Source organism: Apteryx rowi, unplaced genomic scaffold (genome assembly GCF_003343035.1).
Source record: "Apteryx rowi isolate R43461 unplaced genomic scaffold, aptRow1 scaffold_15, whole genome shotgun sequence".
NCBI classification, from domain to species: domain Eukaryota; kingdom Metazoa; phylum Chordata; class Aves; order Apterygiformes; family Apterygidae; genus Apteryx; species Apteryx rowi.
In genome coordinates this window covers 289,992-306,681 of record NW_020447752.1, presented here as the reverse complement: position 1 = coordinate 306,681, position 16,690 = coordinate 289,992, and the positions used below count along the sequence as shown (strand labels likewise).

At 36.7% G+C, this 16,690-nt stretch overlaps 2 protein-coding genes across 9 annotated transcripts in view; one reads left to right on the top strand and one right to left on the bottom strand.

The window, feature by feature from the left end:
• Window positions 1-479: 479 nt before the first annotated feature.
• On the bottom strand, window positions 480-16,583 carry RSRC2 (arginine and serine rich coiled-coil 2). 8 transcript variants are annotated; one of them, XM_026058722.1, is made up of 10 exons: window positions 16,477-16,583; window positions 13,058-13,214; window positions 12,112-12,155; window positions 9,247-9,459; window positions 8,126-8,290; window positions 4,233-4,355; window positions 4,066-4,145; window positions 3,243-3,475; window positions 1,799-1,888; window positions 480-1,265 (listed from the first exon to the last, which is right to left on the bottom strand). In XM_026058722.1, exons 2-10 carry the CDS (start codon window positions 13,136-13,138, stop codon window positions 1,086-1,088), a joined length of 1,209 nt encoding a protein of 402 aa, XP_025914507.1. In that variant the 5' UTR covers window positions 13,139-13,214; window positions 16,477-16,583; the 3' UTR covers window positions 480-1,085. The 8 variants fall into 8 exon arrangements, with proteins under 8 accessions (XP_025914507.1, XP_025914503.1, XP_025914509.1 ...); XM_026058718.1 differs by having other exon boundaries at window positions 9,247-9,437; XM_026058724.1 differs by having other exon boundaries at window positions 8,126-8,269; window positions 16,477-16,582.
• KNTC1 (kinetochore associated 1) overlaps window positions 16,441-16,690 on the top strand; it is a 43,851-nt gene continuing 43,601 nt past the window's right edge. Inside the window, exon 1 of the mRNA XM_026058694.1 lies at window positions 16,441-16,458. The gene's annotated coding sequence lies outside the window, so the exon portion shown is untranslated. The remainder of the gene's footprint in view (window positions 16,459-16,690) is intronic.

Genomic DNA, 16,690 nt, shown 5'->3' with positions numbered 1-16,690 from the left:
ACTAGATTCTACGAACGCCAAGGTAAAATAAGCCTGGTAGAAGGTAAACATTCAAATTTGGTCTCCTTATTTTATCTTTAAATTTATGTATACATACACTCAAACACAGATTTTTGTGCTTAGATATTTCTCACGCTTTAAAAGTTGCGTGCTGCTGAGGTCTCCTCATGAGAGTCAAGTGGAGCCAAACATTTAGCTCAAACTGTATTAGTAAGAAAATAGCTGCATACAGCCAATATATTCTTGGACCAAAAACTGGATGAAAAATGAAACTAAGCACATTTTAGAACTAAGTTTTTTCATTAAGCACATTGATCAAGTTTGACATTTAGATTACAGTCCAATATCTTACCTTTCTCAGCAATGGTTTTGTCATCCCTCCCTTTCTCTTTACTAAAAGGAAGGGTGTGCTAGTATCAAATTAAGAAAAGAAAACAAGTTCAGTATTCATCACCTTTAGTTAGGAACCATACCTCCAATCTCCATATTTTTAAAAATTGTATTTCAAAACAGGCAAAGCAAAACAAGTGCTCCATTTCTGACATCTCGTAATTAGTTCTCTGACATCTCATAACTAGTTTTAGAGTTTGGCCCAAAAGACAACTTAACATAAAATAAGACCTTAGAGAAAAAAAGTCTTTATTATTAACCAGGTTTTTGCACTGGATTATGTGCCTATTGGCCCAGACCGCTAAATAACATCTACACAATGTTTCTTTCATGTTTCAAGAATTGAAAATAACTGTACAAGGTTAAAGTACAAAAGTACACAAGACAGTGGACACGAAATATCCATGTATGAGTTTACCCCATCTGCTGCTTGGTTTGAAAAGTAGAACTTTAAACTAAAAAATACTGTCCTTCTATAGTTCTGTCAAGTTTAATGGAAGTGGGTATAACCTGATTACAACACTAACACCAGTATCACTGATCTGATATTTACAAAAAAATTGTATTTTTCAATAAATTAAAGTCAATGCAACACCCATGCAAGCTAGAATGCTAGCTTTTTGGTGAACAAGGACCCAACATTTGAACAAGAATCTTCCATAGTCCCAAACTTTAAAATCACTTTTTCTTTTTCCTCAAACCGCATCCATTCCTCGCATTGAAGACGTAAACCCCAATCCCATTCCTCTTTGCGTATGAGTCTGTGATCTTGCCATTTCATACTGTGCATCTAGATTTCTGAAAACTTCTTCCTGTTGTTTCAGAGTTTTGTAACTCTCTTCATCAACTGAACTACAGCCAGCTTCATCCTCACTCTAGAAAACAGAAAGAAGAAAATAAATATTAACTTCATAGGGAGTGGTCTTTTCATATATTATAGGCGTTCTAAACTCTTAAACAATTTTGCTTTGCTGTTTTCAAAGGCTGATGAGACTTCAAGTCTCTGGCTTTATTGCTGTAGTATTCTAATTTGGTTTCTTATCATGGTCAGGAAACATTTAGAGCCCTTCATGAGTCCTGTTCTCTAATTCATTCAAATAAATGTCTTCAATTAAGTAGCTATGCACTGTTACTAAGCATGACCTTTTATCAATTACAAATACTTAATTGAGTGAAGGTTACCACTAGTGTTGTTACAGACTGTAACAGATACCTTATTAGCCAGAAACACCATGAAATGCTAGAATTTGAACTGAATGCTGCTTGTGAGCTTAAGTCAGAAATAATAGAAGTTTAATTAGATCAGCTTGTTTCAGGTTAACTTTTAACATCATTTTTGTTAACATACACTTAACAAACCTATCCCGCAATTCTTAATAAACCTAATTACACATTCAGAACTCTTTACCTTAATGCCCATCAGTTTTCTGAATTTGACATTTTGGTCCTTGTTTCCAAAATTTAATTTTTCCCATATTTCTGCAGACTGTGATTTATCCTGCAAGAATTAAGAAAGATATATCAACTTTTTACACAAGTTTCCACTAAAATTACAACATAGTTGCAAGCAAATAAAGCCGTACTGAAAATGAACCCATTGTGCAATTCCAACACAGTTAAAAGTAAAGGATTCCATAAAGAAGTTTCCAGGTCATGTCTGACATGCCTCAATGTCGAAATGCTGCGGCACTCCCCATAGAAACACTTTCTGAGGGAAATTTGCTTAACTACATGTTTCAAAATGGTGGTATATTCTTTACTTGGGTAGAATGTAATTTCCATAAAGTTTAGAAACCTTGTCAGACTGCATACTTAAAGTGAATTACAGAAAAAACAGTATTTTCTTATTACAGCTGAGAGTGATACATAACAAGTCAGGAGGAACTGCTTAGACAGCATTCAGGTTTCTTCTCCCCTCCCATCAGTGCCACATGAACTAGTTTCAGTTTTTCACATCTTACGAAAGAGTCTGTGAAAAGCTAACTGAGCTTGTTATATAATGGTCACGTGATTATAATTAATCTAATACAATAACACACTTCAATATTAACATAGAGTGTTGAGACAGAACATAAATATTAAGTACCAATTTTTCCATGACACCTACAGGTGAAAACTCTGCTGAAATTCAGTGTTACTGTCTGAAAAAGCAATTGCTATAGATTTTTTTTTTTTTTTTTAAATCAATGGCCTGTGTTTCATTAAATACCAGAGCATTTATTTGAAACATGCAAACAAGTCTTCAGACTTGTATGCTTTATAATTTTTGTTACTGTAACTATCACAGTAACAAATTACTCCCCAAAAGTGATTTAAGAAGAAATCTGCAGGCCTTGTAAATTCTGGACAGGATACAACTATGTAGAAAAAAAAAAAGAAAGAAAACCCACCCTATAGTCACAAAAAGGAGGAAGCCAAAGCAATGTAACAGAGCACAAGCAATCCTACTTATGAAGCTGCTAATCACAGCAGTGTCACTCTCTGGATAATTTACTTAGTTTACTGAAAAGTAATGGTTCACACTATAGAAAAGAGACCATTCTGTATTTGATATTTAGTTGCAAGTTATAGGCAAACCAACAAAAGTGACACCAAGATCTAATTACACCCCCTAAAGTTTTATGGCATTAGGGTTTTTCCTGTGGTTTGTGTCACAATAATCCTTTGTTCAATGTCTAGTCATCTTAGTCCTTTCACCCCAAAAGTTTTATCTTGGGTTACTGTTAATATGGAAACTTAGTACTAAATAGTAAATTAATTTAGCTGGAAAAACTGTTAATAAGCATTCTTAAACTGTCTGAATGTAGCATATTTCCAAACACGTTTCATGAGTTTAAGAAAGACAGTATTACCCCTTCTTTTTTGCCTTGCCAAAGCATCTTCCGCTTTTTTTCTTGTTCAGCAAACTTCATTGGATTCACTGCCGCTGGGTTGTAATAGCTAGGTACAGCTATTCCAGTCTCTGCTAGTGCTTTTGCTTGTAGTGCTGCCATTTGAGCTGCCATTGCTATTTGAGGAGTTACTTGTGTTCCCGATGCCAGAAGAGCAGCAACATTAATAACAGAGCCTCCAGTGGCTGCAGCCGCTGAAGAAAATGGTAATATGCTATCACACAACAATTTCAGACCTAAAAACAAACAAACAAAAACCCACCCTCACACAACCTCCCCAGTTTCCTTCATTAGAAGTAAATTGAAAGTGCCTGGATAAGAAATGCATGACAAAATATTTCTATTAAGAAACAAGTCTCCAGTAGTTTTAGTAAACCAGTAAATTATGACACTCATGCTGGTATTCCACAAACAAAATGCAAGAAATGCCCAAATCTGATGAAATATTTCATATTTCTGAATATTCCTGAGCTTGCATTAACATTCAAATTCTTGCTTAATGATGCATAAGGCAAGGGTCCAATGACCATCACCAAATCATTTACCAGTCTAACATAGAACAGTTTTGTTATCAAGTCATCAGTACTGGATAAGACAGGAAGAAATCCTGTTCTTAAACATTTCCTTGTGCTAGTGGTTCTTATATATGGACCAAATTAACAATTACCCAAAGAAAATGACAACTAGTACATCAGTTGGGCAGGACTGTAACACTTAGGACATAGCCTACACGATCTTTCACCCATACTGTTCTTTAGGAATTAGTATAATGCAGATGGACTACCTGCAGCCATTTCCTGTTGTTTCTGTTTTTCAACCATTTCTTTCTCTCTCTGTTCTTGCAATTTCTTTGCTCTTTCCAATCTAGAAATAAATGCAAAAGAATATTTAAATATGCAAATGCATCAACAACTGCTTATGTCACATCACGTTAAAATCTTCATTTCTGACCTTCTGGCTAATGCTTCCTGTGCATCCATAGCTGTATTTCGTCCCCGAAAAGGTGGCGGACTCGGACTCCGGCTGTGACTCCTGCTGAACCTTCGGGGTTTTTCAATTCTTTTCTTTCTTTCTCTGAAATCAAATTTAAGACAGTTGGTAAAACAATACACTACATCTATTTAGCATTTCACAAGTTATTTGATTGTGTCTCTGGAAAATTGCAAGATTAATTTTGAGAGCTCTCAAGAACAGCTTTTGCACAGAGAGGGTACTGAAACAGTGTAACTAACAGTTGCACTCATATGGTAACAGCACAGAGCTAAAACCCAAGATTTCCAGCTGTAAGATGTAACAAAATGTGTAATTTTAGGTGCTGTTTTATCCTATTACCTAGTGTTTAGAACACTCCCTGTTCTAGTGGGTTGACTGAACACTGATAGCCCAAACAGATCTGCTCAAGAGACCTTCACTCTAAATCTTGTCAAGAAAAATCACTGTGTAACTTTCAGCAAGTCAATTGCAAGCAAACTGTAAAACAGATCAAGTCACAAGAATGTTTTAAAACCATGGAAGACCTCACAGCACTGTGTTAAAAACAAGCATACTGAAGAGATCAGAGTCAAAAACTGTCGTAATACTCAGGGAAATGACTATCCTTTCCTTCTTTGTATACTCTCCATTAAACGTGCTTTGGGCTACCCTTTGAGACAGGACACTGAACTAGATGGAACAGCTGGTTTAAACACGTCATCTGTCCTGTTTTTGCTCTGGAGTAAGATAATACCTGTACAGGGAATTATGATACATGCATTATCTGAAGGCTGAAAAATGAAAAGCACTTAGTTTAAATGTACTTTTTAGCAAATCCCCCAAACATTCAGTGCAACTCTCCTTTAGTAGCTCCCTCCCCTTTCTCCCAATTAAGTTCTTCACATGACATATACATCTACTCCCATTTAAGCAACAGCTACTCAAAATATATAAAGGTAGTACTATTACCAGTAGTTCTCTTTGCCAGTATCACCAATAACTACATTACAAGAGATAAAGGTTTCTCCCATTTAAGCCTCTGACATTAATGTTCTAAACAGAAAACTCTATGATTCTGGGAATGTCTGACAAAATTTAAGTAACATGAAAACTTGCTCTCCTTTTCCCAGATTTGCCATAAACAAATTAAAAGATGCACAAAGAATGGTTCTGTTGTTTTTTTACTTAAACTTTATTATGAACCATTTGAGATAACTGCTAACTAGAGTCAGAACAGCCTTTTTAAATAGCATTCAGCTATTCTGTTTTTTGTTTGCAATTTTTGTAGCTCCACAAATGTCATTATACTTAGCCTGAAGTTACAAGAGAGCTCCTTGTTTACATTATAAATCTGGTAGAAGACAAAGGAGGCAAGACTGATCTTTCAGTAGAAGATGACAAGATACAAACATAGCCACTGGGAGCGACAGATCTGCATTCTTAGATAATATATAATGCATGTTTCAAAGACACCTTCATTCTTGCCGTGCTGACTATTGTAGATTGGTCTTGACTTTGGTCTGATGCTTTATTGCACTGGTAAACATCAAGGAAATAAGAATTTGAGCTTTTGCATTTGAGCAATTCAGTTTGAAACAAGCAGATGGTGTTGTGTTTTCTACCTAGCATATAATCAGAGCAATGCAACAGAAGAACTGTGAACCTTCCACATGTTCACAGAACAGAAAGATTACATGCTTGTAAGGACAGATCACTCAAAGATACATGAGCTTGAGATTATGCAAAGAACCATCAACAGAAGTTCAAGCCATAGCCTATCAACTGTAGCACAGCAAATATTACATTTCATGAATAAGGGAATTCATTTCATGGTTGACTTTTACTAGATTAAGTTCCACATCATGCTCATCTGGCTTGTGAAAAGTTTTCCTTGAGCTTCACCCTGTAATTCTCTTTTCAAAGGCTTTAAATGAGCCCAGAATGTGATGAAGAATTCTAGCTACTGTTAGAAAGTACTTATGCCTCCCTTATTTTCCCTTCCCTAGAATCTGCAAGACAAAAAAAAGTAAAGAAATGGATTCTTGCAACATATCCATTATTATGCAACAAGGCATGGTTCCAGTTAAAGAAATTCCTAAGCAATGAATATCCCTTACTTTTTCTTCCCACATTCACTGTTCTGTTTCAGGTAGTTTGAATTCCACTGCAGAAGCAAATACCCATTTTGGGATGGGGAGTTTTTATGGAGCCATTCAACAAAAAAAGTGTTCAAACATTAAGTGCACATAATAATGTAAATAATGGGGGATTAACGCCTTACATATTGTGCCAAAATGTGCTTAAATACCATCAACTGCATGTAATGTGTATATACAGACTGAAGACTCAGCTTTACTCACCCCAGCTGAAAGTTTGGTAGAAAGTGCATGCCAATATAGAATATGACACAGACCATGTAATTCAACATGCTCTTCAGAAAGATAAGTCTTCTTATAGTTTCACAAGTGATGTTGTAGCATTACACCAGTGTGCAAGATTCTTAGTCTCCAATAGTCCACTGTAATGTTGAGTAGTCAGCACCAACTTCTACACCATTTAAATATGCAATTTAAAATACTCTAGTGAAAATACTCAAACAAATGAACTGGAACAGTGGCAACACTATCTTGGGAGTTCCTGAAGGACATCAATTTACACCCAAAATTCAGGTGTTTTACTTTAGAGAAGCAGGAGGGGGAAAAAAAAAAAAACAACAATAACCTTGTCACCCACCATAGTCATTAATCCTATTTCAACTTATCCATCCAGAAAATCCTACAGGGTATTAAAAATGCAAAGGAGACACATATAAATAGACTCAATTTTACCCTGAAATACTGAATGATTCATCAGTTAGAAAACATTGCCTCCTAAACTCTGAGGAAAGCCTTAACTCTCTAGCATATTCCAGCTGAGGCACAGATCCCAACTGAGTAAGTCAAAGAGACCTGGAGTGAGCCAATATGGGTCTAGAGTATTTTAATCTGTGCTTCCAGAATTTAATTTGAAGAAGAAATGAAAGCACCCCTGAGAAGGGGGTGGGGCACAGGGGACCAGCATGGTGAATATTCTCTTTCTGGACTTGACAAAAGAACTGATAACCACTAATACAGAATAGTACACTCAGACCAGAAATAGTCCACGTGGCTTGAAAATTCACTTTAGTACTATACTAACTGCATTAGTTCACAGGTAAGATGAACAGATCTTTAAATAAAGTTCATGGAGCTTATCAAGATTAGCAAATACATTGAGCAGAATCTCTGACAACCAGTGATTCCAGTTAAACTTCCCTTTTACAATACATACATACATAGAAAGAAAGAAAAAAGTATTTTTAAAATAGCGCTCTCCTGATCACACTACTCTGTAGTATCAAACACACAAAAGGCTTAGTTGCATCTCATTCTTCACTTTTTCCTACTTAAAAATTATTCCCTAAGGTAGTAAATTCAGTTGTGATGTAAGAAACCAAAAGAGCTTGAACTGTGGTAACCATACTACACAAAATACTAAGTTACTTACTTTCTCTCTATAGTATCAGCCAGAGACTCTAAAATGGTAATTTTAGATGGTAGCCACAAAATTAACTCTACAGTTAAACATTTCTAACTGGTAACATGGAATCATACTATGTAAAGCTGAGAACCTGAGACACTTAAGCTGTCTGGGACAAATGTTCCCATAGTAAGTATATGCACAAGTACCTTGTGTTTAACCCATCGTTAATGGTTAATGCAATTGAGAGGAAAAAAACATTTCGTTACACTGAATAGTCTTTAACTGGCCAAATCCAGCAGTCTTTTATACAACAGAACCCACAGACCATTCAACCAAAGAACAACACTAAGTATGTGAAAGTTAACACTTACCTGCTTCTGCTTCTAGTCCTGCTTCTACTTCTACTTCTATGTCTGTGTCTAGATCTTGATCTAGAACGAGATCTTATGCGGCGCTTTCTCTCTCTGCTGCGAGATCGGGATTTTTTCCTATCACGACTTCTACTACGGTGACGTCTGAAACACATGTCCCAAATTCTTACATATATTCTCATATTTAAGTTTGGCTTCTACTTAGGGGTCAGACACAGGTTTGTCAATACAGGACAAAATGCATCAGGCAAGGTGAAGGGGGCAACAAACCACATACGGAAGACCTTATGCCTGGAACAGTTGAAGTTACAAGACTAGGAAGTGATGAAATGGGAAAGAAACCAAACATTACCACCAACCACAAGAGAGAATTGATTTATTTAGAGCTTAAATACACAACCACACTCATCAGTATAGCCATTTTGATTTGCTCATGGAAGCATACACCTCAGCACAAGCATGTGGCCAAACTGATCAAATACATAAGTCTTAAATTCAAAGCAACTCTTCCCCTCCCCAAGATATTCTAAAACCTCGGAAGAGACAAGAAAAGTTGGGAAGTGATGCCCAGATTTCAGCTCGTGAGCTGCACAGAGCCCCTAAGTATATTATCAGTTGGTTCCTTGCTATTACATTTACTACTGGCCCCTCACCTACGGTCAGAGGTGGCTGAAAGGTTCTGCAGGCAACAACCTATTTGCCACAAGCAATGCTCCTACCACAAGTGTGGTAGGTGGCCTACTGCACAAGAAGGTTTACACAGCATCGTCTTTAGGTAAACTCTTGATTTAAGATGTAAAAAGCAATGACACTACATCTCCTTTCCTGTCACTGACAACAGGGAACATTTCACATACACTGTGTACAAGAGCTACAAACTCGGGTTAACATTAGACAGAATACCTATATAAAGCCCTGGAAATACTTTACTCAGAGTCACCCCGAAAAAAAACTAGTAGCAGCAATATAATTAAAATTGGAACATACAACATAATTTAACTCCAAAGCACCAGTTTATGTTACGAATATAATTCAATTGTATTTCAGAAATCTACACAAATTCCAAAGACTATTTTTATGAATGTATTTTAAGAAAAAAAAAGTCATGTAAAACAATTTACCTTTCACGAGACCTGGATCTTGAGTGACTCCTCCCTCTTGATGATTTTCTTTCTTTGCGTTTATGTCTATCCTCACCATTTTCAGATGAATTTAGGCTCTCTCTTCCTCTGTCAGAAGAATGTTCTTTGTCATTGTGGTCTTCAGATTTGTGCTTCTTGGAGGACTTCTCTTTGGATTCATGTCTTCTTGCCTGTTTTAAGAAGAAGTTGGTTCTTTCAGGAAAATAGTGCAACAAAGAGAGTTAGTATGGGTATCAGAAGATAAAAAATGATAAGTTGTGATGCAACATTAGTAACCTTAGGAGTGTGGCTCAATCATGAGTGATGGCTATTTTACCTAATGCCACCAACTACACAATGTTGCAAATGCAAACTATCATTCCCCCCTCCCCTTCCCCTCCTCCCCACTGTCTGAAGTATTTCTAAAGCACCCATCAAGGTATCTTTACAGTGTTTCCATATGAGAGTTCACAGCATTCTAAACAACTGTCAGTCTCAGTTACTTTCTCTATTCCAAACACATAGTATGTTCCTATCTTTAAGAGTCTGAGAATATATGAATATGCATATATATGAATACTCACATTCACAGTTTAATATTTATCTACAGCCTACCATGTAGAAACTATTATTAAAGTGCATACATACAGTTGTAGACACAAACTACCCTTCTTTTGAAATTAAAGAATTCTTCTATGCATCTTAGATAGTTAACTTTAAGCTTTACAAGACTCTCTTCAGTCAGTAACTTCCAACAGTTTTTAAAAAGCAAAGCAATAAGAAGTTACATGGCTGACATCTCATTTTTAGTACTTAAAACTAACATGCATCACTTTGAGACCTCCCACAGTAGTTTTAAATTAAAGATATGCTGCTACACCATACCGCAATTTCTTCCTGCGGTGCCTCTTAAAAAAGAGATTCCTTTTTATAGCTGCACCGCCAAAAATACTTAGCAAGGTCAGGCCTGATTTTTGCCAGTGTTTTCCTTAGAGACTAAGTCATGACATCAACACTTTTTCTTAATATATCCAGTTTATTTTGAAAACCTTTCTAGCACAAGAAGCATAGCCCACTTATATGGGCTTATATTTAACAGTGTTTTGTTTCAAATCACAATTTAAGCATGATATAGTCATCTTAGACTAAAATTCAGTGTTTCAGAGTTTTCTCACTTATCTAAACCTGCTCTATGTTAAATACTTACAAATCCTTTCCCATAACCATAATGCTCACTCAAAAGAAGCAAGTCTGGAAGAGATACTGTAACTAGCTCACACCCACTTATCCAAGCCTTTCCAACTGCTTATTACCATAGTTCAGATTCTAAATATATTTCATCATAATTTTTCACGTATACATATCTGGTTGTAGGTTAAGATTTTTTTCCTGCTCTTACAGTATTTTATTTTTAACTCCTTGAACAATTACTTCTTAAACTATATAGCTGTTTTTATGCAAGATATTACTTCTACAAAGAAATTAATTTCAAATGTTTATGATGTAAGCAGCTGTTCTGATGTACATATTAAAGAAGCTTTGATATGCAGTATTTACTCTATGGGCAAAGAGCTCAATCTCACAAGTGAATGGAAAGAGTAGCTCAATCTACTGTAGGTCATTATACATATAATCTATTCACATAGTGAAATTTAGAAAGCTTTAAATAAATTGTGTAAGATTAACTTAGATCTAACAGCATGGTAAAACACTGGACACAATTTTAAATGAGGAACATCTTTTCTGAACATTAAAACACTATTAAAAAAAAAAAATCAGGCTTCCAGGCAAACACTTAGTAATAAAACACCATTATATCCCATAACGGATTTAAGATATTTTTAAGGGAAATATGAGTTTGAATGACTAATAGTTACCTTATCATGAAGTAGGCTTATAATTTTGCTATCTGAGTCTGCAGCGTCTTCAGTTCAGTCTCTTCGCGCATTAGCACGCTGAGTATGATTTATTATAGAAATGTTATCATGTGATCTAAACAATATATTCAATTTCACAAAAACTCTCCTAGATTATTTTTCTTTTTCCTTTTTTTTTTTTTCTTTTTTAAACAGAGCTTCCATTGGAATGGGAGAAGGAGAAGTTCCTGACCCGTGTTAAAGTTAAAAGCCCCTCCTCTGACACAGCCTGCTATTGCCCCACATGGCTTAAGCTTCCTGACTATTTTCGATGCTCCTGGTTTGCTTGTTTCATCTCTTCTCTGGTGGTTAAGCCAGTTATTTCCAACGTATTATTGAAGCTGTCTCTTCTCACTCCCCTGAGTTTGGGGGGGGGGGGGGTTGCTGTTTTTTTTTGTTTTTTTGAGACAGCCCTCTGAAATTTTTGTTGCCACTGTCATACTTGCAGCTGACCCTGGCTGACATTGTTTGTCAAGCTGTAACAGTCTTTACAATTGAAGGTTGCAATAAACAGAGCTTAGTCAGGTGGGGAATGATTTTTAACAAATATACTTAAGTAGATGGGTATGCATCATTGAAAGTCCTGAATGTTGGACAGGTATAAAGCCACACAAGGTCTTAGAATAATGGAAGCTCTGTGAAACAGTCATCAAGAACACCATTTTATTTCTCCATATGAATTCTTTCATTTGGCTGTTTCCACAAAAAAAAGAAATTAAGTTACTAGTTTCTGAATGCATTTTTCTATAAAGCTATTACCTTGTCAACATGATGGCTGCAATCATGCTTCACTATGAAAGGATCTCCATATCCATTTTTAAGCTTAAAGTTTCCAATTTTTTTGTACTTACCATAAAGTCATTTATATAGGTTTACACATGTGCATTACTACAAGATACTTTTAAAGATGTATTGTACAATTACCTAAACACTACAAAGTGTTAATTACCTCTTTGCTTCTGCTCCGGCTTCTGTGTTTTCTTCCTTCATTATCTGAAGAAGAAAAAAAAAAAAAAGAAAAAAGACATTTATTGTTATTTACCAAGTTAAAGAAAAGATCAATTTGTTATAATCTTAAGTTTCTTTTAGTTGTTCCACCCCCAAAAGTCAAGGATAAGGACTTAAAAACAAACAACACTATTAGAACAGATTATTAATTCAGAATGTGAACTCTAGCCATTATTCCCAGTCCTTTATTTGTTTGCATTTACTTCAGCTTTGAGAGTGAAAAAATACACAGTTTCTTCATCTTCCAGTCACATTCTACTTTTTCATGCAGGGTAACTTAATTTTTTATTACCAACCATGCAAGTGTCTCAGTCTAACCATATCTAACTAAAACGAAGACAAACTTACAATATCTTTTTTTTGTTTCCCCCCTTCCCCTGTCCCCCTGGAACTATTTTATTATTAGCCTCCTCACTATATCCTCTGAGCATTGACTTTTTCCCTTAGCACTTCAGTCACTGAGATTGATGATTGTTTCAATATAATGCATTTGAGGTGCAAAACCAAAGCTAGTAGTTTCAATTTTTCTAATTCTATCAAGTCATTGAAGATAAATCTGTATTTTTTCCCCCAATAGCTTTTAAGATATTTCAGTTCTACAAGCATACATGATTTAATAACATCAAAGTAATGAATACCAGAATATACTGGTGTATACTTCTAAACAGTTTCAGTTTCATTCCAGCTACCATGCAATATCTTTCCTGAAAGAGACCACGAAATTTCATCTCCGTAACATCTGATTTAATTCTTTGTCAGGATACCTGCTAATTATCCAGATGAAGAATATCCTACCTTTAAGTCTTTATTACACTGCAAAATTCTGTTAGCCACAAGATTTAAGTAAATATGCAATTAAAGCGACTTTGATTTGATAAGGACCATACCTGACTTCCGTCTTCTTTCTCTTGACCGTGAACGTGATCTTGAATAATGATGTTTTGATGTTCTAGGAGAATTAGATGCATCTGATTGTTCCTTTTTCTTCTCTCTTTCTGGAGAGGACTTTTCTGGGGCTACTCCATCTCGTTCTGTATCACTACCCTGCATACAAAGACAGAATATTTAAATAACAAAACTAAAAACTTAGGACCAAAAAAAAAATCCTGTTTATTTAAGATTCTACTGGTACAAAAGAAGCATCTCTCAGTATTAGTAATCAGTGCAAACGCTGAAGTAATTTTTGAAAGTTTACTCTGAAAACACAATTAAAATTACTTTCTGTCAAGAAGATCTCAGGAGTAACCATCCCCTTGTTTTTTAGGCACTTGCTTGATAAACTCGCAGCGAACTATGTAACTGCATAGCCATTAATTTTTAAAGGCTTTTAGGAGAACTAATGTACAATAAGCATTTCACTTCTCTGCTACGTTAGATTGTAATTTACTTTTTCCACAAGGTTTTGGAAATTTCAGTAAGACTAAACTTTACAGAAGTTTTGATTCAGTTTTCTCTAAATGGTTTTGTTTACAGGTTAACTACCTTTAAACATTTATGTCACGAAGATTACTTAAGCACTATGCTGTCCCAACAGGTCTAAGTCACCTTACAAGTTAGGGCATTACTGAGGCATAGCACAGAACCCTCACAGTCTTTTGAGGTACAGCATGAACTCTGAAGAGAGATGAAATGAGGTATACCATATTATAGTGTTAGACTAATATGTTCATGGTATTTTAAAACTAGTAACTTTTGAACAATGAAAAACCTCAAACAGTAGCTCTATGCAAAAAATGGATATTTGTAAGAGAGTGCATATAGGTCACACCTGCCCATACCAACATTTTTTGTATCAAGTTTTCTTAGATGACAAAATCTGGATGAAAAGCAAGATGTTCCCTCTATCCCGTCCAACCATTCTCCTAAAGCCAAAAATTTATCTTGGTGTGTAACAGTCAAGACTGCTTTGTGATATAATTTTGGGAGAAGCAAATGTTTACAATGGGCATATGGTACAATGAAAGGGATAGAATGGAAAGATTATACACTGAAAGCATGAAAATGCCCTCATTAATGCCTTCACAGATTCATTGATCTCTGTTGCTTTCATCATGGAAATGGCAAGCATAATCAAACCTTCTGAACATGATGTGGCTGCACAAGGTTTCACCAAGGACAATTTGGCCCAGAGAAAGCTACTGATTAGAAACAATAGAAAACCATATAGGTTCAAGTACTCAGTTGGGTTTAATCAGTTTTATTTTTACTTGTAAACTAAGCAAGAGACATGACAACCAGTCAGATGGTGATTTATAGTCATTATTTTGAAATCTAAGCAGTTGTTTTTGTTAAACCACAACAGATGCTATGAACACCACATTAGCTTTCTTGATCATTATGGTTAAAATACTGTGTATTAATGCTATGCTTTCTTCCTGAAACACTACAGCTAGATCTTAAGACTTATATTTCAGCTACTGTTTTTTAGTCTATCCAAATCTTTATTAACTTGCAGGTGCACAAAAATACATCCACAGTTCAATCTCCATGGGTGAGAGGTAAAACAAGGTAGGTGTTCACTTCCCCATTACTATGGTATAACAGTATTTATTTCAAAACACACCGTTATCTGGAAAGGAGGAGGGAACACAGAGACTTCATCTGCAGCAGAACTTTCACTATAGTCTCAGTTACACTTCTGAAAACTATTTTAATACCCCACCCACTCCCCTGAAAACTCTTAGAACATTAGATAAAGAGCAGGAAATGACTCTCCTATTTGTGACCTCAGCCATCACAATCCTTGGCATTCCACATCCATCTCATCTGTTCATCTATACGTTGTTAAAAGTCTTCTCCCTGATCTATCCAGTCATTCCCCTTTTTCATGTAAGGTTTCCAAAAGACTCAACTAATGAAACTTTCAAAGTAATTCTGAGATTCAAACATAATTAACTTTTTGAAGTTTTATGAGGATAAGAAAAACACTGGCCTGCAGTCTAAGTTAACTGGGTTTTTTAATGTTGTACCGAGCAGAAATTGAGTCCATTGTCACATTTTTCAAGGCTACCAGCCTCACTATTTATATATATTACTGTTCATTAATGCCCATGGACACCATACCTTACAGCAATCTCCCAACCCTACAAAAACAAACAGCAAAAAAAACACTGATCGACTTCGACAAGACTATTCTCAGTTATTAAAGCACACGTAGATTGGCCACAGGCTCAGGATTTCACTGAATCCCCACCTGCTACTTAAGAGGGATCTCAAAGATAGGGCCAATAACCTGGGGGCAAAACCGCAAGTCTAAAATTCTTCAGTTACTCTTAGAGAAATTTTTCATCTTATTCTTAACAGGTTAAATTACATAAGCTCACAAAAATTCTTTTTCGAAAAGATAAATAGTTTCTCCAGACATATATGGTCCTCTTGTTCTCCAATAGTGAAAATTGGTCAAATTTTCAAGGGAAGTTAAAATACCAAATTAACCACCACAAAATACTTAAAGCCAACTTTGATGAGTTTTATCACTTCAGATTTAGATTCTGACTTTTCTGCACTCTCAAGTGAATAAAATTAGTTTTGAAAAACTTAAAAGACACCGTGTTTACATAGCTACTCTTGTTGACTCTTCATCTCATTTATGGGACAAATACATTCATACATTACCAGGCCACATGAATTTTACACGGGAATAAAGCTACAAACTTATACAATATATGAACATAAAGAACAGTGTCAGCATTCTTTTTCTTAGACTCCAAGCAAAGATAAGGTGGCCTAACTACAGCAAAGGCGTTTCCCATCGTCGTTAACCATAAAAGGGGAGAGTGGGGAAGGAGAAAAGAAAACAACCAATCGCTCCGTGCAGGAAGATACTGTAAATAACAGACCTGTGACCAAACACAGAGAAAAACAGTAAGAAAGAGAAAGCTACGGGAACTGAACAAGGCCCAACCGCCAGAGTGATGATCCTCCCTTTCCTCCCCTCCCAGGGAGCTTGTGCTCCACAGCCCTCCTAAGAAACGCCCGTTCCTACAACTGTATTGCTCCTCTCCTGGAGCAGGAAACGGCAGCGCCCAGGCCACAGGCCCCCCTCGCTTTTATTCAAGCCCAGAGAAACGAAGCAGAAACTTCTGGAAATAGGGAAAGGGGTAGGGAGTGAAAGGCGACCACCCCCTCCCCGAGGCCCATCATGGCGCCGGCAGGGGAAGGAGCGGCGGGCGCCATTTTGTCTCTCCGCGCACACGGCTTCCCGACCTAACCCTCTCCATCTCCCACGCTCTTCCCTCCCCCTCCTGCCGCAGCCCCCTTTCCACTTTGGCTTCCTCCAAAGATCCTGGTGAGTAGCACCACTTACCGCCATGGCCGAGCGCCTGGGACGTCGCTCCGCTCACCGGCTGCTCGCAGGGACTCAACCTCCCGCAGCGGCCGTGGCGCTCGCGAACTGAGAAAACAAGCCCCGCCCTCCCTCTCCCTTCGAGTACCCGGATGTAACAGCGGGGCGGGGGGGGGGGGAGGCAGCGAACGGGAGAGGCCGCAGTGCATTCTGGGGGTGGGGAGGGAGAAGGTGG